The sequence below is a fragment of the Balearica regulorum genome, chromosome 7 (assembly GCF_011004875.1).
Source record: "Balearica regulorum gibbericeps isolate bBalReg1 chromosome 7, bBalReg1.pri, whole genome shotgun sequence".
Taxonomy (NCBI): Eukaryota; Metazoa; Chordata; class Aves; order Gruiformes; family Gruidae; genus Balearica; species Balearica regulorum.
The window spans coordinates 6,700,634-6,726,990 of record NC_046190.1 but is presented as its reverse complement, the minus strand read 5'-3'; the positions used below and the strand labels follow the sequence as shown (position 1 = coordinate 6,726,990).

At 42.9% G+C, this 26,357-nt stretch overlaps 2 protein-coding genes across 6 annotated transcripts in view; both read left to right on the top strand.

Moving 5' to 3' along the window:
• Window positions 1-26,357, top strand: part of BAG3 (BAG cochaperone 3) — a 260,283-nt gene that overhangs the window by 79,313 nt on the left and 154,613 nt on the right. The window lies entirely within an intron of this gene.
• GRK5 (G protein-coupled receptor kinase 5) overlaps window positions 1-26,357 on the top strand; it is a 170,384-nt gene that overhangs the window by 99,459 nt on the left and 44,568 nt on the right. For 4 of the 5 annotated variants that reach the window (XM_075757768.1, XM_075757769.1, XM_075757767.1 and 1 more), the window contains 2 exons: window positions 7,125-7,237; window positions 15,735-15,812. In XM_075757768.1, coding sequence (XP_075613883.1) covers window positions 7,125-7,237; window positions 15,735-15,812 — 191 coding nt within the window. The remainder of the gene's footprint in view (window positions 1-7,124; window positions 7,238-15,734; window positions 15,813-26,357) is intronic. The other variant, XM_075757771.1, reaches the window with a different exon arrangement.

The following is a 26,357-nucleotide window of genomic DNA, read 5'->3' as shown; positions in this document are numbered from 1 at the left end:
ACCAGTTTGGGGTAATTCCATTGTCTCAAGTAAGCTTGATTGCATTTGTATTTTTAATTAATTAAACTTGGATAGCCAGTGCCAAAGTAAGTCTCCAAGTTTTTTGTAGAAAATCCTAAATTCAAGGGGAAAAAAACAACCGAGGCCAAAGAATGTGTTCTTCCCCAGGGCTTCATATGTAAGGTCTAGAGCTTTCTACAGTGATTTAAATGCTGGTTTTAACTGCAGAGCAGGACGAGCTGCTGTTTAAAATAAGGAGTCTATCAACCCATTATCCCGTCATAAGTTGTAACGATTTCCATATTTTATTAAAAATAAAGAAAACAGATGAAATATTTATTGTTAGAGGGAGCGCGCTTTTGCCACCAGCAACACAACTTCATCGCAGCCCTTGGCTTCAGAGTTTCTGTCCTGCACCTGCAGAGCTCTGGCCCTGCCAAGATAAACACTCTTCAAGACAGGGGCTACGTCGTCATTTTTAATCTCGGTGAAGTGCCAGGTGAAGTTATGGAGCAGTATAGCGGTTAATGTATAAAAAGACTCTGCTGTGCTCTCTTGGACTAAATTTCCGCTCTGGGGGTTTGCATTGCAAGTAAATAGCAAGGAGCCACAGGGCTATCCAGTAGCACTTTGGGCTCACATACTTTAATATAGTTATTCTGGCCACGCTGCTTTGAGGTAGAGCAGTGCTATTAGCCCCATTTTATAAATACAGCGTGCCACTGAGGTCTGCAGGACGCAGAATATTAGTTGTACTGGTAACTGAATTCTCACGGGAGCCTAGATGCTTGTATTAGGCTTTTATAACATGACTTACTGCCACAGTTCCTGGGAATTTTTGAATGAACTGAAATGAGGCGGTTTTATTCCTGTCTTGTATTCTCTAACCATCTGGCTTGCCTCACTTTTTAAATGCATTGCTGGATTCAGGGCAAATGGAGAGTCCTCAGCATCTCAAAACCAGGTTTCCTTATTAAAAAAAAACACACTTCAAAACAACAAAAAAACAAACAAAACAAACTCCCCCCCCCTAAAAAAACCCCAACAGGCAAAAAGGACAAGAAATGTCCCTTCTGTTGCTTCCTCCCATTCCTGCAACATTCCCAAGTAGTCACCATGAAAAGGAGATTCCTCACCACCTTACTGCACATGTGCTTGGCCAGGTTCTACAGTTTAAACAGCAATATCCATGTTTCTTCATCAGAAACGGGCCCATATTTTCAGTTTCTCAAAGAAGGAAACCTGGTATTTTTTTTGTACCGCAAGTACCTGGGTTCCCTGCAAGGTTTATGAAGTTCTGACTGGCCGTGACGTCTCCAGTACTGAAGGCCATCGAAAAAATCAGAAGGTAATAAGTGGGTCTGCAGAAGTGTTAATGTGGCCAATCTCAGGATCTTGCTTTTGAACACAAGGATTATCTTTTGTATTGAAGCGTATTTATTGGAGATGGAAAACTGTCTTTTGTAGAAGGCAAGAGCTAATGTTCCAGCTTTCCAGATTATTCTGAAATACAAGAGCAACACAGACACTGTTAATAATGCAATCAAAGCAATTTAAATCCTTTTAAAGCATCCACAAAGGATCCTTTGATAAGAAGCAACTTTCATCAGCCTCAAAGACTAGGCAGTTTAGTATGTACTGTTTATTAAGTTTATACGTAGACAGTGGTAATTCCACTTTCGGCTGGAGAAGAGCAGCAGTAAATTATAGGACGTATTTATAAGCAGTAGTGTTAGACTTGCTGGTTTTAAATGAAAAATGTATTTATATTAGCATAGCTCTAAATGGGGTTATTCAGTGTTTAAAGATGCAATTTGTTTTCCATTAGTGTCCTGACTGGACACAAAACAATTCTGTACATTTTAAAGGCTTTGTTTTTTTTTTTTTTTCCCTGACAAAAAGAAGGAAATTGCTACAAGTGCACACTGTACGATGGGCTGTGAGAGAGTGTTTAGTTCAGTCATGCCGCATATTTTTTAATCTTGCTTTTAGTTCCTGCTTTTGTCCTCCTTTTCATTGTGTACCCTGTGTAAGACAGCTTACATGTAGAAAGCAGAGATGGGCAAAAAATCCCATTTGGGTTTTTAACCACCCATTGGGCTGGGTGGTTAAGATTTCTTTTAGCAGCATCCTGCCCAAAATTTGAATGAGGAGGCAGGTGTGCAATTTTGGGACATCTCTAGCTGAAGTTTCCATCCATCCCAGGGCTGGTGGGAATTGATTTGATGGGCCTCAGCCTCTTGGAAAAAGAGTTTTAGTTTTGGTGTGCCAACAGTCTTACATTACGAACTGACCACTAGCCCCCTCTGAGGGTTCCCTCGTATTCGAATGCTTTCTTCCATGAGTTTGGGGAGCTTTCTGTTGTTCTGGACTAAACCAGGCCAGAGGAAGAGAACATCAGATAAATAATAGGCTTGAAACAATGTGTCTTTGAAAGATTCTAATTCACCTTAAAGTGGGGGGAAAAAAAAAAAGTAAGGGAAGATGAGTTCTCGCCTTGTGTCATTGAGTCACTGAGCACGAGCAGGAAAAGAACAATTCATTCTTCCTACACCCACTTTGGGGTTTCCAGGTGTTAAGGAGAGGTTTTTTGATTTTTTTTTTTTTTTTAATGCAGCAGAATTACATTGCATTTGGATCTTACTCAGTTTTAATCCAAGGTGATTTAATGCCAAGGAGAGCAGAGATCCAGATGCCAAGTCCAAATTTTCCCGTGCAGCAGCATGGTGCACGTCTCCTTGGCGATTCTCCAGTGCATTTCTTTCAGATATCTTCTCATGGGATTCTGATATGTTAAAAAGGAAAATAAAATGCTACTGAATTGATAGTACATAAGTGCAATCATTGGCCACACCAATAATGACCAAAAAGCCAAAAAGTTGTTCCTGACTTTTGTAAACTTGAATGGGGAGATTTAAACTGAGCTCATCCCTCCCCACATCACCTACAGGAGGAAACCTCACCAGGTGGTTGCAGGTGTTGGATTAGTAGCCCTTAGACACCTGCAGTTTACACGGAATGGAACAGCATCAGAAAAGACCGGTTTTCAGCCGAGAGTCCCCACCCAGTTTTGTAGCTGCTCGCTAACCCAGCAAAACCCACAGATGGATGGCGAATGGAAAGAGGAGGGGGGAGCTGGTCTCTCTGCAGACCGCTGTTTCTCTCCAAAATTGCTGAGGTGGTATTTTGAGCCAGAAAAATTGCTAGGTATTTAAGTGGGAAATTAAGATGAAAAAATATTCACAAGGCATAGGGAGTTTTTTATCTAGTTAAAATATTAGAATTTTTCCCTTTTATTTGAAAGATTTTCTCTGCAGCAACTTTCTTGTGTTTTGTTTTGCGTTTTGCACTTCATTGATGACATGTTGATCAGTATGAAATTTTACTAATAGGACTATTATTCCTAGGTGCGTGCTTAGATATTTTCAGAACCTTACCAGAGTATGGGCCAGGGAACAAAATTTGACCATAGACTTTGAATGGTGATGGCATTTTCTGTATGCAGGTGTAAATATTTTGGTATGTTCTATGTACCGGATGCTCTTTAAAGTAGTATTTCAATATATAAGCTACGAAGTAAAAGGAAAAATGAGTCAGTGGAATTTAGACTAAATGTTATTTGTCTTTATCTTATGAATGTTTATGATGGCATTTTATATAATGTCTGTTCTGTATTAATCTGTGTCGTTACTCTGTTAGTAAGATAAAGAATTCACTTGCATGCGCACAATATTTGCCAATGCTATTTTCTAAATAAAGATTTGGTATCAGTGAGAAGTGACTGCTTTCCTAGGGCTTTGAGCCACCCAGCTTTTCACCCCCGTTTTGGGTGACTTTGCAGGTGTTAAACAAGATTGCACTGAAGTCAGAGGATCTGACTACCAAAGATATCTCTCAGAGCCGTTTTAGTTACACTTCATCATCATCATAAGCATATGGTTTCACTTCCAAGTGTTTAACATTTCCATTTCCTCAGGAAATCATTCTTTCTATTTTTTAAACTTTTGAAACTGGATGGATATTTTTACTGGCAGGCGGACCGAGCGCGACAGGACGATTAGCCCCAGCCCAAGGGAGCCCCTGGCTGCGGTACCCGGTGGCTCTCCATCCCCTCCCCTCCCGCGGCAGCTCCTCTCCATCCCCTCCTCTCCTGCAGCAGCTCGTGAGCACGGCTCGGGGTGCTTCAGCCAGCTCTCCAGGGTGCAGCGAGCTGTTAAAACACTTCTGCTTTCCTTACTGTAATAAAACTATCCGCTCCTTTTTTCTGCTTTAGCTGAGTGAGGTGTTTTTCTTTCTTAGTTCACTCCAGGTCCCATGCATCCCAAGAATTAGTTGAGACTCCTTTAGCTGACTTAGTGAGGCCAATGGCAAAATCTGGGCCTAAGAAAATATTTTGTGTCACCTACAAGGAATGAAAGCAGTTGCATCATGTATTTATTGTCTGTATTGGTATATCCAGCACTTAAACGAACATGACCGAGGAGTGGATGGCTCCAGGGAACAGCTCTGGCTCTTGTGTTTTCAGAGATTATTTCTGGTATTTCCTTTTTCCTCATTACGAACGGGTCACCCTTCTCACGTGTTGGCCAAGTTATGTACCGTAGGAGGAAGTCTGTGCTCGTGTCTTCTTTATGTTTTGTTTATCCACATATGTAATAGTGTTTAGCTCCCTGTTTTCTTTTCCTGCTATGCTATAAAGTTCAGTTATTGGATGTGCAATTTGAATGTTTATTTAGCTGATCTCACTAGCCCTTTTGTTAGAAGAGCATCCTCTGCTACAGTGAGTGTCACCATATCATAACAACTTTGATAAACTAACTGCATTTTGTACAACAAGCGTTGTCACCGTGCATCAAATAGTGCTGTACAAGAGAAAATATAGGGCAAACTAGCTGATTAATGTATTCTTTTGTGTTTTATTCTGTTTTACAAATTCAGACAGTTGCATTTTTTTTGTGCTGCTTGTTTCAGAGGAGGAAGTTTGCTGTGAGTTTGGGCTTCTGGAGGGATTGAGTCCTGCAGCCAGGCAGGCTGGGTGGTACCGATATTCAGGGTGTATATTTTATTCATACCCTCAGAAGACTTAGTTAGTCAAGGTAGCAGAAAACAGCATCAGACAGATGTAGTTCAGCCCCCACACCTCCCAGGAGAGCTCACCTGAGCTGCACAACCTCAGGCTTCGTGCTGGCCTCTGGGACACTGCGAGTTGCTGTTTCGATCCACTCAGGCTCTTTCCTAACTCCTTTGCTTACCTTAGCATTGTGCATATCTGCACATTTCTTCAGCAATTACCTTCTCACTAAAAAAAGCTGCCTGGTCAAGCAGCACAAGCTTGTACCACATGCAAGGACACCCCAAGGCTTCTCAGCATCCAAGCGAGCCCGCTGGCTTTCTCGCCATACGTGTCTGTGTCGTGATGTTCCATGCTGGAGGCTCCAGCTCATGCAAACAAACCAGTGCCGTGGGCTTGCTGCTGATAGTTAGGTGGACTGATGGTCAGGTTAGGATTTACACAGTGATTTTGATCCGATTTTATTTGCTAGAGGGTATCAAAGCATTGCAATCTTCTGGATAGCTTAAGTGATACCCTGATCCAAAATGGACTGGCAATACCAGCCACAAAATGGTGCTGTTACATTGTACCAGGCTGCTTCTGAAGACCAGACCAGAGCAGGACCATACTGAATTAAAAGCACAGTCCCGTGTCTCTGTAGGTGCTCCAGAGGCCAGTTCCTGAAGTACAGCCATACCTGCACACAGGCACAGCACTGGGCAAGCACCCTCCTTCCTCTTACAAGAGGCAGCCTTGGGTGCTCCTGCCCACCTGCCACCCAGCTACAGGTCAGCGAGTCCAACATCTCATACAGCATCTTCCGCTCGGGAGAGACATCCTGGGTTTGTGGAACATGGTCCACAGGGCGTGACCTGTGATGAGCGAGCCGTTCGGCTGGGTGCCTCCATGGCAGAGCGAGCTCCATCACGGCCATAGGCCTGAAGATGTTCTCCTTGGAGTGGACGGAGCTGAAGGGTGCAGGGGGACAAAGCGAAGGGGGAATAAAAGACATTGCAGGAGCGACTCCAGGCCTGAGAAAGAAGTAACCAAGGCACTGACAACTTGTGTGGGTTTCGTATGTCTGTTTTCAGTGCTATGTTATGTGTTTAGAAGCTGGTTGTTTCCATAATAACAGCAAGTGCCATATGGCAGCGAGGAGGGTGGTGAGAGGAACGCTCAAGGAAACACAGTATGTTGTTTGACATGTGTGTGCTTCTAGAGGAATAACGTGTCTTGAGCGAGTACTGCTGCTCCAAACAGGCTGGGGAATTTGCCATAAAAATATCCAAAGCCCTCATCATTTGTACTAGTGCAGTGCCGGTTAACGATGCCTGCCCTTCTCCCATGTTTTCCTGCAGAGAGTCCCTGTGATGGGTAAAGGATCTTTTGCGTTAGTGGGGGTGATGGTTCTGGATGCACCAGCACAGGGGAATGGCATTTAAACATGGCGCTTAAGGGGAAATACACTTCTGTAAAGGAGCGCTGTGTGAAACTGGAACCAGCTAGATGCCATATGCTCCATCCATTCGTTAATGCTCAGCGAGTACATAGCAGACATTCTGAAATCTTTGAAAATACATAGTTTGCAATAATTGTTTAGTAGAGTGGGTTGAACATTTCCAGAGATAAGGGGCACTTTAGTGCATATCTAGGAAGCATCCAGGAAAGGTCTCCACAAATTCCAGCTTCTCTTACCCTTTAATGTATGACTCACATTTCAAGGACTTGTAATTTGCTCCCCACATTCCCACAAACACTGCCAGTCAGAGAGGTACCTTTGCAGAGTGCCTAGATTTCCACCACAGAAAAAAGTGAAATTATTTTTTCATAATAGCTGAATGGCTTTTGTGGGACTTTTACAAACATCAGCTCTATAAAATTGAGTTTGAGTCTTAAAGCCATTAATCATATTTGTATTTGGATACCTGAACGTGGTGGTGGGGAGAAGGCGGCAGTTCTGATTTGGGGTCATAGTTCTGCACTCACTTGCAATGCTTTAAACTCCTAATCAACCCAAAAGGCAAAGCTCTTCTCATTTTCATGCTTTTCTTCTTCTCTTTATTGCCTCTAGAGAGAGATTACTGCAGCATATGCGAAAAGCAGCCGATCGGAAGGCTTCTCTTTCGGCAGTTCTGTGAAACTCGACCCGAGCTCGAGTGCTGCATTAGGTTCCTTGACTCGGTGGTAAGTCAATTCTTGTGATATTTTGGGGTGCTTCGCAGCGCTCTCCTGACAGAGGAGACTTCCCCGACCCCAAGAAATCACTGTTTCCTGGGACGTGATTTTGTGCCTAACGCACCTGAGCGAGCAGCGGATGGGGCTGACCCCGTCAACATCCCAGCATCGTTGGCGTGGAGGGGCAGTGCTGCACGCGGGGTCGGTCCCAGCCTCGGGGAGCGTGAGCCACCGGACCGGGAGAAGGACAGGCACCCCGGGACAGTGCTGGCGTAGCTTGGCTTCGTGTCAGCACACAAGCGGCTGAGCTGCTGTGAGTAATGCCTTTTGATGTGGGTGAAGCCTGCAGTGCTGGGAGGCACTGGGAGGAAAGGGAAGATGATTAATGGACTGACAAGAGAGGATGAGAAGTGTGCTAATATTAATGTCTATCTCTTACCAAGCCTTTTCATCAGTAGACTTCAGGGTGATTTACAAAGGGCATCCCGATTGTTATCCTGGTTTTTCAAATAGTAAAACAGAGGCACAAGGTATAGAAGTGACTTGGTTGAGGTCACCAAGAAACAAATCTGCTCCATTTTCTATTCCAGTGAGCTATCAGTTAACTCGGACACTGAGCAACGCTCCCCAGCTCTGGGGGACCTGACACTCTTTCCCAATCCAGCAGCACTTGGCCCTGTGTAGTGCCAGCAGGAGAAGCTGTTCATGGTGTAAAAGTCTCTCAGTGGGTTTCTTGTTGGGAGCCTGCAGCAGGGTTGGGTGTTGATGAGCCAAAATGCTAAATCGTACCAGAGAGGAAGATGAATTGGTCACTGCTGAGTGCGAGTGTTCAGGGGACTTCGCTCCCTGGCTAACACTGACAGTCAAAAGCAAAACGATGCATACCAACAGGAATAAACATTTTTCTTTTGTACCGTGGCGAAGGTACTCTGAAGGATAGGGAGATGTGAGGATTGCACTGAAGTTGTAAAGGTAAGGGTCTGGGAGAGGACATGTGGTCACTTCATGTATCTGCAGCAAATCTGCACAGAAAGTGTTGGATCAAGTCCTATTCAAATAAGTTTTTGCTGGTCACAACTTCCACCTGATCTTCCTAGCACTGGTCAAGATTTTCCCAGGTGAAAGGTTTAGCCATCAAGGGACATGAAACTGCCACATCTGACAAACGCTCTGTGCAGCTGTGCTGAAGGCCGGCAAGCCGGAGGATGTTTCAGGTAGCCTGGGTGTGTTTGTCCTGGCATCTCTTAGTGAGACATCTGCCGCTGATGAAATGTCACGCGCTGGTCTGGGGGGAGGCACCACTGCAGAAGTGCCACAGAAGGTGTGATGTCCACAGCTCAGAGGGGATGGATGATGGTCATCCCTCTAGGAAGCCGCAGAAATCCTCTGGGAGACAGCCACAAAAGTCTGCTTCCATGTGGTTTTAATTTCAGACAGAAGAAACAGAGCCGTCCTCAGTTTGGAGAGAGTTAGCAAGGCCCTGTTCTTTTCTCACGCCTCATTGCAGCGGTAGGCGTCACATTTTGGTTCCAGCAGCACCCAGGGGCTGTGGAGAACAAGCCCACATTGTGCGAGCCCTGCACACACCTGGCAGCAGCCCTCAGGATGTACCGCTCGAGCTGACAGCGGTAACAACATCTAGGCTAAAGGAAACATCACTGTCCCCCCCCTCCCAGTGCCACCAGCCCCAGGGCACCGTGTGATAACCTTCCCTGCGGCCCTGCCTGCAGCCTCTCCCAGCCTCTCCCAGCAGCGCTGGCTGCTCAGCACACCTCTGCCTGCACGAACTGAGCGCACTGGGTCATTTCATTCTCCCGAAGCCCTGTGGAGCAGCACCAAGCACTGAAACTCCGTGTCCTCCCAGCACCCGTGCAGTGCAGGTGACACTGGTCCTGCAAAAGCTTGTGGTTGGACTGGCTTTGTTTTAAAGCTCCCTCTCTGAGCAATCCCCGACTGCTATGCCCAAATCCTTTTGCAAAGGCGTGCTTTGCACCCACACTTGGGTTGCTTTCGCAGGCTGGAGCTGCCCCGCATACCTTCACTGGGCCAGCGACCCGTTCCCAGTTAGGCTCAGACTGGCAGTACGAGGATTTCATGAACAAAATGCCTGGAGGAGGTTTGAACCTCCACAAACCTGTGTGGAGGTTTGAATATTTACTCTTTCTCTCTTCTTTTTAACACTAATTGACAGCAGTCTCCTTTGTTTATTGATTTCAAATTCTGTACAAGCTTTCCCCCAGCCCATGAAAATCCCTGTATTAGGCAATATTATGGTCGAGCGATGCAGGCCCTAGCTATTAAATTGGATGATTGCTACTGAAATTTGCCCAGCAGGGTCACGCTGTGTTGAGTGAGTAGTGGGATTCAGGCCAAGTCCTATGTTAGGCAAAAAAGTCCCATAATGAGACCAGAAGTTTGACTTTACAGCCCTATTCTGAGACCACCAGGAATGTGAAACCTTTTGCAGACCACCTGCTGTAACAGGCCCCAAGCAGAAAAAGCCAAGACCCTCCATTTTCTTTTGAGTTAGTTATTTTTCTAACATGAGATGCAAAACCTAGCTTTTGTGTAATATCAAATAAAAAGAAAAAAGAAATAATAGAGGAAAATACTTAGCTGTTCAGAGAAGCTCACAGAGCTTTTTCGTTCTGGGCTCCTGGGAGGAAACCAGAACCTCGGTCAGACACTCAACAACCTCCCAACAACCTCCATTCCCATACTTACACGAGACTAAGTTTTGCAAGCTCTCTCTCACAGCTTTGCTTCCAAAGACTGGTAAAACCAAACAGACCTTGCAGACTGGAACATGTAAAGAGAAAAAAAAAAAATCCCCTCTTTGCTGGACATTTATTTCAACCGTTGGGCGAAATACCTAACCTGGTCTGATGTAGTCTCCTGTGAATCTAATTATAGCAACTTTGGGGTTATTTTGTCTGTACAGTTAAACAGTTGTTTGACTGCTTTCTGAAGAAAAAAGTATTTGTGTCATCAAATTCTGCACCCATGCAGGTGTGTATCTGTCAATTCCCTCTAAAACTTGTGAATACCTTGGCCAATTTCAACTAAAAATTGAGATTAAAGTGCTCAGAGACATAAAGTTTTTAAATGTTTTCTAAGAACAGCAATTAGCCACAATCTATCAATTGTAAAACGGACTACAAAGATATGTGGTTTGTAAGCAGTAGGCCCCAACATTAAATGATAAAAGCAATAAAAACGAGGAGATGCAGAGCTTTGCAGTGCAGCGCTGGTGGAGCTGTGGGCGGTCGGTTCCCACCACTGCTGCCAGACCACATCAGCACGGCTGTCTCTCTGGGAAAAGGGGCAACAACAACCCCTTCTCCTAGGCAGCACGGTGAGGCTATAAGGACAGAGCGCCGTCTCTTATTACGGATATTGTCCAAACAATTCCATGACAGAGGTCCTGTCCTGACTAGATGAAATATCTAGTAAGAAGTACCGACGGCTGCAACTTGTGCCTCTGAATGCATCGAGTGCTTATCTGTGTGCACGTACGCATAAAGATCTCCCATGAATAGTTCACCAAACCCTTATGTAGCCATTCAGATGAATAAATTATGCGAACATAAACTATTATGATTAAATGGAGATGGTTTATGATTAAGTCAGCTCCCCTATAAGCCCTTAACAAAGAATTCACGCACAGCCCCAAAGCATGCTTTGCTGTGCTTCTTACAAATATTTTAGCGACTTCATACAACGTTGGAGCTGTTGAAAGACAGCCATTAAAATAAAGCATTAGGGGATACATTTCCTGTGCTGAAAGGCAGATCGGTGAGCTGGGAATCTGCTAGCAGGACGCGTTTCCTTCCCCACAGCCCGTGCCCCCAGCAGAAGAAGGCGGCAGTTGAGCGGGGACCTCTTCCCACGTTCCCTTCTCAACAGCACATTCCCAGGGGTGCCGGCTCCTGACATTTCCCTCCCCTCTTCTGTGATTTTTGTGTGCCATTATAATGAAGGCTTTGGCTTCCGGACTCACTTTCCTCATCTACTCACATTCATAATTTTTTTTTTTTTTTTTTTTTCCTGGGGGGGGACTTTTAACATTGTAATGTAGACCAGCTTTAGATTGGCTGGGGAAGAATGTGGCTAATTCTGGTCAAAGAGAAAATAACCTGACATTATTTTCTCTCTAACCTGTATGATATTATTTCTTTGCATTGGAGTCACACAGAAATACAGTCTCTGGAGGAAAATAGCACTGCTGCCTCTCCAGGTTGTTTCTGCTTGTACTATCCAGGCATTGGGGCCAGGGGTGAGAGCCACGATCTCCTCAGGTGGACTTCTCAGCTCAATGCTTCACTAGACATTACACTTATCTGGGGTAAAAGGATGAGCAAGCGTCCATATAAAGCCGTTTGTAAAAACCCCATCTTACTGTTAGGGAGATTTCGTTTGGTTAAGTCCCTTACACGGTATATAAACCATCTGTGTATGTGTGTCTTAAAGCTGTTCAAGGCTTTTTCCATCAGAAATGCCAGTTTGTTGATATCAACAAGCTCATTAACCCCAAATGTGTTTTTAAACAGTTAAAAGGGGTCTTTTTGCCCTGTGTTTAAATATGAAAAATGTGGTTTCAAGTTCACTTTTCATTTAGAAATGTGAGTTATTATGAATCCCAGCTGTTTGGGTTTTGCCTTCCAATTTTCAGTCACAGATTTTAAATCTCCAGTGGAGACAAGTGCGGGGGCTGTTGCTGGAGCAGAGAGATGCTGGGGGTAAAACAGAGGAGGGAGCTCAGAAAGTGGAGGTGTAAAATTGGGACCAAAATACCAGTAGCCTCCTGCAGATGCTCAGAAGGTGACTTCACTGCTCCTGACTTATACCAAGAAGCTGAAACCACCTTGGTGGGAGTGTCTGTTCCCATCTCCATCTCCTGGTGGTACGAGAGACTAACTTCTGTGGCCATGCCACGCTCCCGCAGGCAACCAGCAGCTACCTGCTGTGGTAGAGAGTCCTCCCGACCTGCAGAGAGATCCCTTTGCCTCCATTTTTCAATTTTCACATACTTTTAAGCCATACAGTTTCAGGAGCTCAAAGAATATTAAGATGAAAATCAAACACTAGATAAAACGATGTGTCAGAATTAAGGTTGCTGATGCGAGACCCTGCTGGGTCCCTATGCCATTGCACTAGTGATGCTCTCCATCAGTCACAGGCACCCTCCAGCCCCCAAATGTCTTGGTCAGCCATCCCTGAACCCACAACCCCGTCCCACAGCCAGCCATGGGCTGGACGTTGCTCCCTTTCCCAGTGGAAGTGCATTCTCCCATCCGACCTCGCTCAGCCCATCCCGAGGGCGGCTGCTCAGAAGGGAAGGGTGCTTCACACACCCGTGCCCCCATTCAGCCAAGGTTGCTTCTAGGGAAGTAAGTACTACCTTCAAAACAGCAGCCAAAAGAACAGTTAGCAACTAATGGCGGCCAGCCCACATCCCCTTGCCATTTGGACTGAAGGATCCGGGCCTGCCCGCAGAAAGAGACTTCCCTGCAGCTCGTCCCATGCAATCAGGGTGATCATAAATCTTCCCCTCATTTATAAACTATGAATAGGGCCCTGTCTGACCTAACTAGGGCATGGAGAAGCTATTAGACTTCAGAGCAGGAGCCTTGAAACACATGCCTGGACTCATCAAAGGAATAATGGAAAATATTTTGTTCCACATGGATTTTAATAACGATGTTATTTCTAGCAATTAGGGATTTGCAAACTGTAGATGTGCTTTTGAGTATTGTGGAAGAAGGGGATGTATCTTGTGATTTAAGCACAAGACTGAGAGTTGAGGACCTTGGTACACGTCCCAGGCATGCGGAAGGGTGAGCATGGGGAAGTCACTCTGTCTCTCTACATGGGTAATTCTTCCTGTAATAACGATCCACGGCTGAAAGTGTACCACTATCTGTTGCTGAACAGCTCGAAAGTGGTACTGAAGGGAGAAATAATAGTGAACTTAGAAACAAAACGAAGCGGGCTTCTAGTACTTGAGCTACAGTGAAATCAAAACTGTTCACAGTTGGAGCTTATGGTTCCTTCTCACATCCTCACTTGTCTGTCACTTCCTACCTTCACCACCACAGTGTAACATTTCCTGAGAATGTCAAGTGCAAGTATAATTAAACTTCCCTTTTATTCCTTCCCAACTATCTTGAGATAGAATTAGATACTCTGTATATGTATGTGTGTGTGCATTTAGCTCTGCATATGTTGGATCCCATCAGGAATTGCACTTCAAAACACTTATTCCTGCTAAATTTCTATCTTCTTCTGGTCTGTCCTGATTTGCTTCCTGTTGTACAGTTTGGATGGGATGTAAATGTAATAATGTCTCTGTGGCAAAAGGACATTTTTTGACATTCCCATGGTGTGCTTCAGATGGCAAATGATGACTTTGAATTAGGTTTTATTTACTAGGGAGCTAATATATTACCAGGATCCAGAGTCTAAAAGCAAATGAAGGAGAGAGAAATGCTCATTACTGGATAAATTGTAAATGGCATTGAATGGAGGACTCGGAAGATCTCCCGGATGCTTCCATGCCGAGGCAATGCCAAGGAGTTCTCCTTTCTTTGCAGTCTTCTGCACAGTCAGTTACATTTAAGTACAATTATTTTCTTTTATTAAAACACATTGTTATTTTATATGAAAAATGCCTAGTTTGTCTGTGATCCTAACCATAAACTGTAAGGTCCAAATAAGATGCAACTTTGACCTTTTAAAAAATTGTTCCTTCTGTTACTCTTGCCATTGCTTTATCCCCTAGCAAGGAATCATGAGGAAAAATGCTGTTAAGACGTTGTAAACATTTGAGAGTGTCTGTGCTTTAAGAGCTGAAATGACCCATTCTCAGATACCGTCTAAAAGGACAGGAAATTGGATGAAAGATATTTTTAAACCCTTGTATTAAGTTTTATGAGAATGTAATCAGTTCATCCCCAAAATGGTCACTAAAAGAGAAGTACTGCACTTGTGGATTTTAGCTTTCGGTGTATTTTTCATCAGCAATACAGGTTTCTCTGTTATTTGCGGTCATTGTCATTTCCCAAACCAAATCAGATTGTAATTCTAGATTGTTAAAGCAACCTGCTATGTATGTGTATAAATATGTAGCTTCAGACTGAAGCTAAATCAGCGCTGGCCAGATAGATGGGTAATAGCATTATTACTGCATTGTGGTTTCATGTCATTCCTAGGTCTGCTTAGCTAGGGTATCCATTACAGCCTGCCTTGGGTTTATTGCATCAAGCTCGGAGCAGTACATACGTCTTCCAGTGGGCAAGAGTTCTGAAATTTGCTCTTCCAAGTGTTTGCCAGTTCAGTCTGATTTACCTTTTTTTTTTTTTTTAAACTTCCTCCTCATTTATCATCGCAGACAGCTTGTATTGGACCAGGTTACTTAATTGGTTTGGCAGGATTTTCTGGGATCGTTTCTAATACAAGCAGTCATAAAAACTGTTAGACTGTCGTCTTTTTTTTTCTTTCTTTCTTTTTTTTTTTTCCTTGAAAATATTTTGATCCTAAGGCTAAAGCTTTGTATCCTGGGCAGTGCCAAGTGGGAATGTCTCTAAGAACTTGTTGTCATTTAGCCACTGGAGTCCCATGCGGCGTGTGTTTCCTTCGAATGCCTGCCATGGATCCAAAATTTTAACTGAAGTGATTAATGTCTTCATGGTGCATAAGTAATGCTTCCTTTGTTTCTTATGTAAACGTTGTCCTGAAACTCATCAAAAGTCAGTAATGCTACAATACATAGAATAGTCCGAATTTTAAAATGTAGGTAAACTTTGTATGGGGGGAATGCAGTGCTCTCTTTTTTAATGCACCAGAGAACTCAAAGAGAATTTTGCCTATAGTGTCTATTCCTCTAAATGGTCTCTTGTTTTATCTCAGTCCCCAGAAATCGACTCAGATCTGCCTTCTGGAGGGACTGAGTGAAGGATCTCTAAAAGTGATGGACAACTCTCTCTGCTTTGCAGAGGGATGTGTTAGACCAAGGTGAAGACGTAAATAAATAGGAAGGACACCTTTGACCAAAAAGACAATTTACTGAAGGAGCTCACTTAGTGCTTGAAATACCACCGTGCAAAGAATTAACAAACATTGACTTTGTCTGCTACTCAGAGAAATAATTTTACTTTCTATGTTCACCTTCCCTTTGAGCAAAACCAAATAAAGTTGCCATCTGTAGTCACTGAACGCTTTCTGAAAGCTAGCTTGGCAAGGCAATAAAATATAAATGAATTAAATTTTATTGGTGTTAATTAAGAGACATCATCTCAGAAAATGTACAACTAGTTTTGGTCAAAATATAGTGGAAGATTTTTAATAGGATTGTGTGTACAGGCTTTACTTCCATCAAAAAATGGTATTTATCCTTCAGATTTTTCAGACAGAGCATTCCGTTAGGGCCACATCCAAAATGAAGTTATAATGGTGAAATATGAGTGCAAATATTGACTTTTTTTTTTTATATATATATCTGTTCCAGGCAGAATATGAAATTGCTCCTGATGAAAAGCTGGGAGAGAAAGGAAAGGAAATCATGATGAAATACCTCACCCCAGAGGTAAGGGGCAGCCAAAGTGGCATTACCAAGGGAATGCTGCAAAGCACACCTTTCTCAACCAGGTTGTTAGAGGCTTTGTAAGCCAGACTCCTAAAATTTATGGTGGCAATCTCCAGTGAATAAACCTACGAGTCTTATACAAACAGTCAGAGAGAAAAAAAAATGTAATCCAATCCAGAAATTGACTTCTAAGGATGAACTTGAGCTTACCAGGGGCCTAATTCATCTGTGGATGAGCAGGGGGCTTCTCTGGTCTCTTCTCAGTGTGCAGAGCTCTACATCTGTGGTGTAATGCAAGAGACCTCAGCTGTTACCAACAGATGCCACAATTATTTCCTATCCAGCTCAAAAGAGGTGGTGGCATTTCATATACTGTTGCGTAAAAAGCACCGGCAAAAATGGTCTTTGGTAACAGACACTGTATTTTGGTACAAAAATTCCCATTCCTCCACCACCACCATTTGCCACAGGGTAACCAGGGACATGCAAGACTGACATGGTACAGCGTGGTTTGGTGCCGAGAGGTGCTACCACCCCTTCTTGTTTCCACCGCTGTGGGTTCCTGAGTGTTTCATCTCCGGGTTGTTGGAAGGAGAGGAGCTCATGGTAGCAGCTGCGTCCACAGGGTGGCACTCCAAACAGAACTACAGATCTGCTGCGGGAATTTCGGACGGGCTGCACTGGGACTAACCCTTTTCTTGGGCGGGGGGGTTTAATCATTTGCTGACCACGTTTAACCTTTGCAACAAAAGTAACTGCCAGTAAGCAATAAATATCCAACTTCAAACACAAGAACAACCCTAGGGTTTTCTTAAGTTGCTTTCATAAGAGTAATCAAGATGTACAATTGCTGCTTCAACTGTTTTACAAGAGAAATACATTTGACCTTCAGGAGAATTAATTGCATTTTTGGAAGATGTCTTTCTAAAGCATTTAAATGGTACAATATGTTTTGGAGGTGCAGGGGCAGAGCAGACCACTTTTTTTCCAGTCAGTCATTTTCCTACAATAAATTTCAATGCATACTTTCAGTTATCTCAGGCTGCATTTTGGGATCTGGTTTCATTTACTGAGCCTGGCTAGTTTCACGTGCAGCCATTTAGCACTGCCAGTATGAGTTCCTGCTGCCCATTCATTAGGGGCATGAAGTTCCCCTGCTTTTTAAATCCACCAAAATGACCATTTGTCTTAAAATTTCTGTCAACAGAGGAACGAAGGACAAATACCGAGGGAAAATATTTCCCACTGCTCTAATTCTCATCTGGAAATGGAGAAAGGCATTTTGCTGATAGCAGGGCTAGTAAAGTGTGAGAGGGATATTATTGCTTTGTTTCAGATGGTCTTGGTACAGGTTTCCAGACACCAAATCCCTTCCCTGCTGTCGTATGGCACTCCTGCCATCCTTGTCCATTTGCCAGCAGCCCCATAGTGCAGCAGAAGCACAGGGAACAGTTTATTGATGTAAGTGAATGTGCAGTGAAGACTAATCTGAAAGCAGTTGCTTCTTCATCAAGAAAAAGTGGTGGTGGTGCAGGAATGGAAATTACTGGGACTCCAGAGCTGGAGTCTCCATTCTCTGCCGTGCTCTGCACTTCATATTTGACCTGTGTACCTGGTTTCTCAGTCTGTAAAATGGGCACAGGGTATTTACAGTCTGTTCTGAAACTTTTCTGGTATTTGCAAGTTACCTTAACATCTGTGGGCAGAAGGAAACACAAAGTTGTGCTCCTTCACTTGTAATCTAAAACTGCTTCCCTGGTGGTGGTGCTTTCATGTCTGCATTGGTCTCGCTGAACTTTTTTTTTTTTCTTAATGGGAAACTTCTCCTTCTTTCCAGAGGGGTGTTTAAGCCCTGTTTAGCATAAAATACTTCCTAGAGGTGAGGTTGACTGTGCCATAGCAATGGGTTGAATACTAGATTCTCTAACAGGTCTCCCACACAACAAATACTTAAAGAACTAGAGCAAGGCCTGGATTAATTTCATTTCTTTATAGATACTTAAATAAGGTACTCGAGTTAGGAGTTCAGATGGCCTACTATCCTTTCTTGTCAAGAAAGAGAAATAAGAATCTCCAAAGGACAGATATGAAGCCAGGTTAGATGCTTGCAGTCAAGAGGGATGAATCTGGACCCAAATGTCCTAATGGAATATCATCCTGGCCAGCAAAGAAACCTTCTTTTCATTAGGAGCTGCATTTCTCTATTTAGTTATCAGTCTCTTGAAAGATACAAATTGCTCCTGATTCCAAAGTCATCTGCCTTCAGAGGAATGCTTCTTTTAAGTAGGTGTGTGTCTGTGCTTCAAAGAACCTGATTGTCTTGATACAAAAATAGTGTGACATACAGCTTGACTGATAGAATAAAATTATAGGTTTAGTTCTTGGGCAGATAATTCAGTCTTATAATGTGAGGAGTATTTTTCCCAGAGTGCAGGATCAGAAGCAAAATGAAAACAAAAAGTAGACTTCATGCTCTTTAATATTTATAAATGATTTTTAGTTCTTGCTTAGATTTTTAAATGTCATACATATTTAACATACAATGTGTCAGTATATCATCATTCTAAAGTGCATTCATTTGCATAGGGAACATGCACTTTATTTAATAAAACATATACTACTTGCACAGCAGAAAGGAAAAGAAAACACTTCGCCAGATGAATAGACATCACACCAGTACTTACAGCCTCACGTCACTCACACAGCCACTGTCTGCAAGATTGTGCTACACCGTGCACTGTAGTTAGCAGACTCAGACATGTGGGAGCAGTGAATTCCCACGTGGAGAGCTCTGGGTGAGAACATTCAGCATCAGCCCCTAGGCTGCTAAACAAGCTCAGCACTTGCCGAGATGGTTGAGGGAGGAGGCACTTTTTCAAGTAATCATGATTCGGGCTTTTCACAGCTTTAGCATACTGAACAGCCCCTACGTGCTCACTGGGGAAGTTGAGAAGAGGCCTAGTAGACTTTTGTTCTGGTTGACACCAGGGATGGCATGAGCAGGTCAGGCTTCCACCATCTCCCTGACCTACAGGTAACAGCAATGACAAATTCTGAATGTGTCTTGGCACCTGGAAGGGAAAACAAGTGGTTTAGGCCTCTCAAAGAAGGGGCACGTAGGAACAACTTCCCTAGGTATGTGGTAGAGTCCTCATCACTGGAGGTTTTCAAGATGCTATTGGACAGGGTGCTAGATGATCTCATCTAGGCTCCCTTTCCCATGAAAGCTTGGACCAGATGGTCTTTTGAGATCCCATCCAACCTCAGCTGTTCTATGATTCTATGTACTCAGGTTCTCATCTAGGAAAACATTAGTATTCCTTCTCTCGCCTAAAGTTTGTTGAAACAGTCATATCCAACAGGCCATTCTGAACTATTTGATGAGAGGGACATGTAGGGAGTACATGTGATCTTCATGCTGAGGATGCAAAAATACAAGCGTTTCCATGGCTTCCTTAGCAGCATCACTCGAGTGGTGACCAGGAGAGTGAAAACCCACAGAAGAGGTGTCCTGTAGCTGAAGACATCCCCCCCCCGTCCTTGAAACATGCTCTGAAGAATTGTTAATATACTTCTCTGAGGAGGTCCAACTGTGAGCCAGCTACTCTTCAGGGGCTATGTGGGGATAAGCACTGGTGAGAGAACCTTGTCCATTAAGAGAAAGAGACCCAACGAGGCATGTGCCACCTTGACTGTTAAGAGGTAGAGACCCAACAAGGCACATACCACTTCAATACTGTAATCTGAAGGGAAGTCCACCTAGAGGCTGCCTTTGCTTAACAGGAGCAGCACAACGGTTGCCACACTGGTGAGATCAAGGTTTCTTGACTCGTGTCTTGCTTCTTCAAGAGAAGCTTTCACAGTTTCCATGAAAAAAGGCACTTAAAGCTGCCTTCTTGACTTAATAAGCCCGTAGGGCAAAAGTCCAACCCACAGGAAATCTAAAATTTCTGAGGTTGTGAAATATGATGGTAAAACTGCTAGAATGAATTGGTCACAAATATTTCTTTCCTGGCTTTTCCTAATCTCAGCAGTGGAGTGGAAATGTTTCAGTTTTAGGTTCCAGTTCTCTCTGTAAATGGAAAAGCCCTCAGTGCTTTGTGGAACAGTTGAGTTAAACCAAACCCAGCCTGGCTTCGCTACCTGGCTGCTTCTTGTACTGAAAGAGCAAAGAGATATGTACTGGTTTTTAAATTAGAGTTTTGCATCTCCATGCAGCATTTTTGCCTTCCTGCCTGACAGCTGCCATGCCTTAGTCTACTAAATCACCAGCCCGTTATTTTCTTTTTCACGATAAATCACCTTGAGATACTTTGAGAGACGCTATATAAAACTAAATTGATTTGAAATGGCTCTTAAGACAGTCTCCATATGCCATTATAGTTTATATTTGGACTCAGCTGGCTACTAAAAATGTTACTGAATAGGATGTCTAATGTGTATTGTTATCTCCATTAATATACTTCACAGAATATGAAGAACAGCAATAGCATTAGTTTTCTTATCTGAATTCCTGTTCAGTCTCCTTTCCTCCAGGAAATACACAGAATAAAGGCCATGTTTGCAATTTCTTTCTTTGCTGCAAGAGGTTAGATGGGCATAGCAATAACCTCCTTACTCCAGTCTAAGGCTAGCTATGGGTGTTTTGCTAAATGAAAACATGTCTTTGTCTTTATGAACAATTATAGGATAAGGAAGGGAGGGAAAAGTCCCGTGAAAGGGAAACTGGCTCAACAGCAGTGGCTGTCCTTCCACTGTCTACTGGCTAAAATGTGCTCTTCTCTCAAATCAGTTCTTTATGGAGAAGAAAACATCTATGCAATATAGGTGAGATGAAATTAAAATGATATATGAGCCCTTCTGCTGGACAAAGCCATGCAGCTGTGCCCAGGCTCCTGCTCACAGACACCCTCTGTCAGCTCTGTGCATTGACAAAGAGTACTTTTCTTTTTGCACACTATTGCTTTAATCTTGATGCCGAGGATCTTTTCCTTCAGTTGCTCTCTCCTTGAGATTTCCTTCCCCCCTCCTATTTTCACCACCAAAATAAATGCAGACTTCAGCACTTGCGCTTCTGAGTGAGTCATCTTCGCTGATCACTAGAGCCTTCCATGTCCCATAAGGAAAGTTTCATGTATCACTTTTTAATGATTCTGGCTGAATCCTGGAAGGGCAGGTCATATCGTACCAAGAATTGGATTCAAGTACTGAGACCTCTTCCTCTAACTGTTTAGTTTTACTAAATGCCTTCTAGGGAACATGTTATAATTAGGTTTTGGAATGGCCAAAAAAAAAAAAAAAAAGCTGAATGTCACTGTAAGGGAAGCTCTGAAAGAAAGAAACATTAAGCTTCTGTAAAGCAATTGCAGAGTTTAATACGAGACAGAAGCTTTGTGTTTGAAAGGTGAACCTTCAGGGACTTTTTTCTACATGGTTACCTTTCTCATATAAATTCAGCTTATATCACTTATATCCAGCGAGTCATCTCTGTCCCCCTGTAAGCTTATTATCTTGCTGATAAAAGGGCAACACAGTATCGCTTTTCACTGGCTGCAGTGCATGGTCCCTTAAGGCTTGATCCAAGAGTTATCTCCACAGCTAGTTTTCAAATTTTTCTAAACTCTTTGCATTTCATTAATGACCCAATTGAAGTAAGCGATGAATGAAGTGCCTGTCTGAACACAGTGTGTTACGTGGATGCAGGATGGGCTAGAATGATTTACTTGCTGAAAGTGTTATTCACTGTGTCTTTTGGGTTCCTATTAGGAGACTTTTCAGGATGCTAAATACTTAAGTAGAAATCCTGGCCTTACTTGAGCCAAGGAGAGTTTTGCCATTTAATTGCCCTGGGACTTTACCCTTTGACTCAGTGGATTTCTCATCTCCCCTTTCTATTGACTTCACTACTCTATGGGCACCATTTTAGCCAGAGATGATAGCATTACTTAGGCCTCTGCTTTGCAGCTAGCGTAATCAATACATAATCCAGTCTCCAGAGAAATCAATACATAATTCTTGTTGTTGTTCCAGAGACAGCACGATCAATATCTCTGCTGATCACTATGTCTTAGTCCAGAAAAGTACCTTCTCAGCGTACTTTCTGCATAAGCTCATCTTTCCAAAGTTCAATTCTGGAAAATATCTGAGCAGCAGAATGGCAACCTTGTTACTCAAATTAATGCTTTCTAATCAGAATTTATTTTAATAAGCATTCCTCTGTCACTGGGGCCAGGCTGTAATATAGCGTGGCAGAGGAATCTGAAAAATCACAGTGTTGCCTTGATTAGGAGTCCCTTTGCTATGGTCTCAGACTAAAAGGCATTTTCTCACGGTTTGCTCAAGTCCTATTTCCTCATCTTTTACCCACTGTTTATAATACAAATGTTAGTTAACTAAACACTTACTGAGGATTTTTGTCTCTTGCAATGGTGCCAAACTGCATGAGAGCCTATGGAGGAAACATGGAGTCTGCTCTATGCCGGTGACGCTGTCCCAGAACGGGTCCTTGGGCAACGCTGTGCCCTGTCCTTTAGACTTCAGCAGGGCTGCATTTGCAATGCATTTGCTCAGACTGGTTAAAGGTTTGGGCTGGGTTCATTAACTACACTGGTTTTACGCTAAGCAGTGCTATTAGTTGAAGCTCTGCTTTTCCTTCCTTGTTTTGGAGAGGTTACACTCCCAAGTTCATATGCTTCTTAACTGTTTGTCATTTGTGGTTAGGAAAATCATTGGGATGACTTGGTCAGTGGGCAAAAGCCTTCTAGCTTTCCTATGTTTGCTGGAATAACTCTGACTTGACCCTTTGGAAAACGGAAACTTGCTTCAGCTAATTGATCTCAACCGCACATGTAAACCTGGCTCACATCTGTCTGCTGAGGCAGGGCAGGCCCCCCAGACTGCTCTGACTCCTCTCGGAGCCTAGCCAGGGCATCCGAAAAGGCCGAGGACGCTGTGCAAATAAAGAGCCGTCTGCTCAGGATTATCTGAGAACGGGAAGGATGTACTTGTCTGCCCTTGGCTAATGAATATGTTCATTGTAGTTTCCTCCTCTCGTTTTCAGGGGTTCATCTTTTCCCTATCGCCTCTGCAAACCCCTCATCACTTATACTCAGTTTGTTTGGATTATTCAATGGCCAGGAAAGTTAATTCTAAGCCTTTAAAGTTCATTCAGCTTCCTCAGAAACAGCCTCTCCTGCCTGAATATTTTGCACATATGGAATAAACGGAATCAGCCTTTTTTCAGCTGAAACACTGGCTTGCAAGACATTCAGAAATCTGCAGGAGATGGCTTTTGTGCATTAAAATAGACCTCTAGTGAGTCCAGCCTCTTACACTCCCAACACACGCATTGCAGCCCTTGTTGTCCAAACACAGGGAGGCATCTGGATAGGAGAGATGAGGTGCCTCTTTCTGTCCACTGACTATACAGGGAGCCCAGGGATGCTGTGAGTGTCTCAGGTTTTAGGTGATTAAAGTGCAATGAGGTGAATTCCACGGTAGGTGTAAGGCAGAATGCATTAAATTACATTACATGGTGTATCCACACAGGTTTCTGTGCATGATTTCTCAACAGTATGGGAGCCCTTTGAACCTCTGATCCCTTCTATCCACCCGTTGTGACTTGCAGCAACTTTGCTGGTTGGTTCAGCTTTGGATTTCTGAAGCTAAAAGCATAACGGGTCAACAAATGTCTCTCTGAGCTCAGTACTCATTGTGCTAACCTCAGAAGCAGTAACAGGCAACAAACAAAAGAAAGAAAATCCAAAGAAGAGAATTAAGAGGCACTCGATGAAAATGGAAATTAAACATACCTTATGTCTTATCTGATTCCCTTGTAATAGGACATTAGGATTCTGGAAGAAACATCTAGAGACTACAGCAGCTGAGTAGCCACACAAGAATGGGGCTAGGCAAATTCAAATGCGATGCCTCAGGCTGACACCTTTGGCTGATGCAACTAGAACAATCACTAAGCTAATAATGTTAGAGTGTGTTATTTTAACTTGGAACCAGGAATCACAGCATTACCATAAGGAATGTTTTACATTTCACAGAAAACAAAAATATTTCAATTTATTAAAATATGACTAGATAAGTGTAAAAAATAAGAAAATAAGAATGATTAAAAAAATACTTATATTTTGATTACAAATGGATTTTAAAATAACCAGCATGCTTAAGTTGTGGAAATGTAGCACTTCAAACTATTCATATTAATGTTTTTTTCCCAGTAATGCAGCTACACTTACCAAACTCACCTAACCTGCATGCCAAGCCTCAGCTTGTATGATAATTTATTATTTTTTAATCAAGCCACACTCTGACCTGAGTCAAAAATCAAGCGTATAGCAAGTTGATTATCCTGGCACAGATGCTGTTTGTCCAACAAGCAAAGCTGAGGAAGAGCGGAATATGCCACTGCAAACAGTGTGTCATGTCCTACAATAAATGTCTTCCCTCTCAATACTTTGCTGATGGCTATTATCATATGATCGTTAATGGATCGTGTGACACAGGTGATTAGGGAATGCCCTGTTTCCAGCACTGCTAGGTAGAGATTTTGTTTGCTTTTGTGGGTGTTTCCAGTCTTTCTGTGAGTGGGCCACTGGTTCCTGCCTGATGCTTATTTAATTCCCTTCCTAATCCTTTTCAAGGCTTTCCTGAACTCTCTTTCAGATTTTCATTTCTTTGTTCAAGTGTTTCCTCAGGATTTTGACCTGCTAATGGAAAAAGATGAAGGCAAACTCTGCAAAATCCCCACTGCAACTGATGGCACTACAGCCATTGACTTGAGCGCAGCCTGGATCAGGCCTTTATGCATGAACTACCTTCGTGCAAAGCAAACAGCTCGTGGACTTCAGTGTGAGGAACGCTTGCAAGGGAAGGGTTACTCATGTTTACAGGCTTATGTCTCAGAGGAGTGAATTCAAGCAAGGATTTGTTTGTTTTCCTATAAGAAAGCCATTCAATAATGTTGAGGTTGTAAATGAGTGTTTATAGATTTAGGGATTTTTTTTAATGGAACAAATGACATTTAGTTTACCAGAGGAAGCCAAGCTATGACTATTGCAACATCAGGTTGCTTGCTAATGTTTAGGCTATCCATCAGTGCAGGAGGACATTAAAAGGTAGAAAGGTTCTGATAAGAGGCTGGACGCTGGATGCTATCCAAATCTATTAAGCACATGTGATGAGAGAAAAAAACTTTCTGAGAACAGAAGCTTTCAAAATTGTCCTGGCATCTTTGTTGTCACTAATGGTGAGAATACTGTTCTTTTCCAAAAATGCTTTATCAAACATCTGGCTGCTTGTAGTAATGCACTATAGCAACGATTCGGTTGGGTTGCCTTTTGAACTAATGACGCTTCCAAGGATTGTGTGAGTACCCTCACTTTCGAGTAGCCAGAAAATCCTGGTTAGTATTAATTAGTCTTCTTTTCTATTCTGTGTCATAAGCTACCCTCCTCATCTTGCTGACAGCTACTGGTACTGGTTATTTCATCTGTGTTTTCGTCCTTTAATATGTGTGCAAAATGCTTTTAAAGTGGAAAAAAGGCAAGTAAAACATACTTTCCCTTCCCCCACTTTAAAGCAAGTTTATATAAAACAACTTCAGCTGGCTAGTTTATGAGCACCCCTACACCAATAAATCTACGTGTCTACAGAAATGAGGAAAAAATTGTTTCTTTGGTAAAGTCTCTTTAAGCAGGTTTCCAAAGAATTATTAAAACAGTATGGGTGGGGAAGGACTAGGGTTTAAAGATACTGAAAAATATCTTGCCAAGGACTTCTTGTGAGGCCTAGTTTCCTCCTAATTGAAGTCAAAAGCATAGCTTCCGTGGTGACCAGTTTAGGTTCTTAATTTAAGCTGTACCAAAAACCCCATAGCTGGTTGGGATTGCGGTGAGTGTATCTATTTAATTGCAGAGTATAAAGTCTGCAGCTGATTCACTGGACTTGCAAAAGAAGCTGATTAAACAACTAAATTTTGTCTCATGGGACATTTTGTTATTTCAAAATTACTTTCTATGGGGCTTTGAGCATTTAAGATTTCCTCTGGTCACCTATTGGAGCCAGGAAGAAATTTGTCCCCTTGATCTAGGCAATCTTTTCTCTTCCTTTGTTGCTCCGAAACTCATGTGGTTACACCCCCCCAAATTTCTCTGAATCAAATAATTTAACATTCCAAGGAAACCACACTTTGGATTGAAGACCTTTATGTAGAAAATGTTTTGACTCACAAGATTTGCGTGGCAGTTGCTTGTTTGACACCATCAGGAACAGAAATGTAGTTTCTAGAAAGGAGAATTTCGCTTTCAGTGATAGCAGGTACAAAAAGGTCTACTGAGAACAGGAAAAACAAGGTATGGGTAGATAGCAGATCCTGTTGCTGATTAAGAGGAGAGCCATGAAAAATGCTTCATATACTTTCTATGCACTTGTCAGAAACGAAACCTCAGTGGTCGCTGAGTTTCTCCAAGGAAGGGCATAGTTCAAGACCACAACCTGTACCCCAGCACCAAAGAGGAAGGATGCTGGAAACCC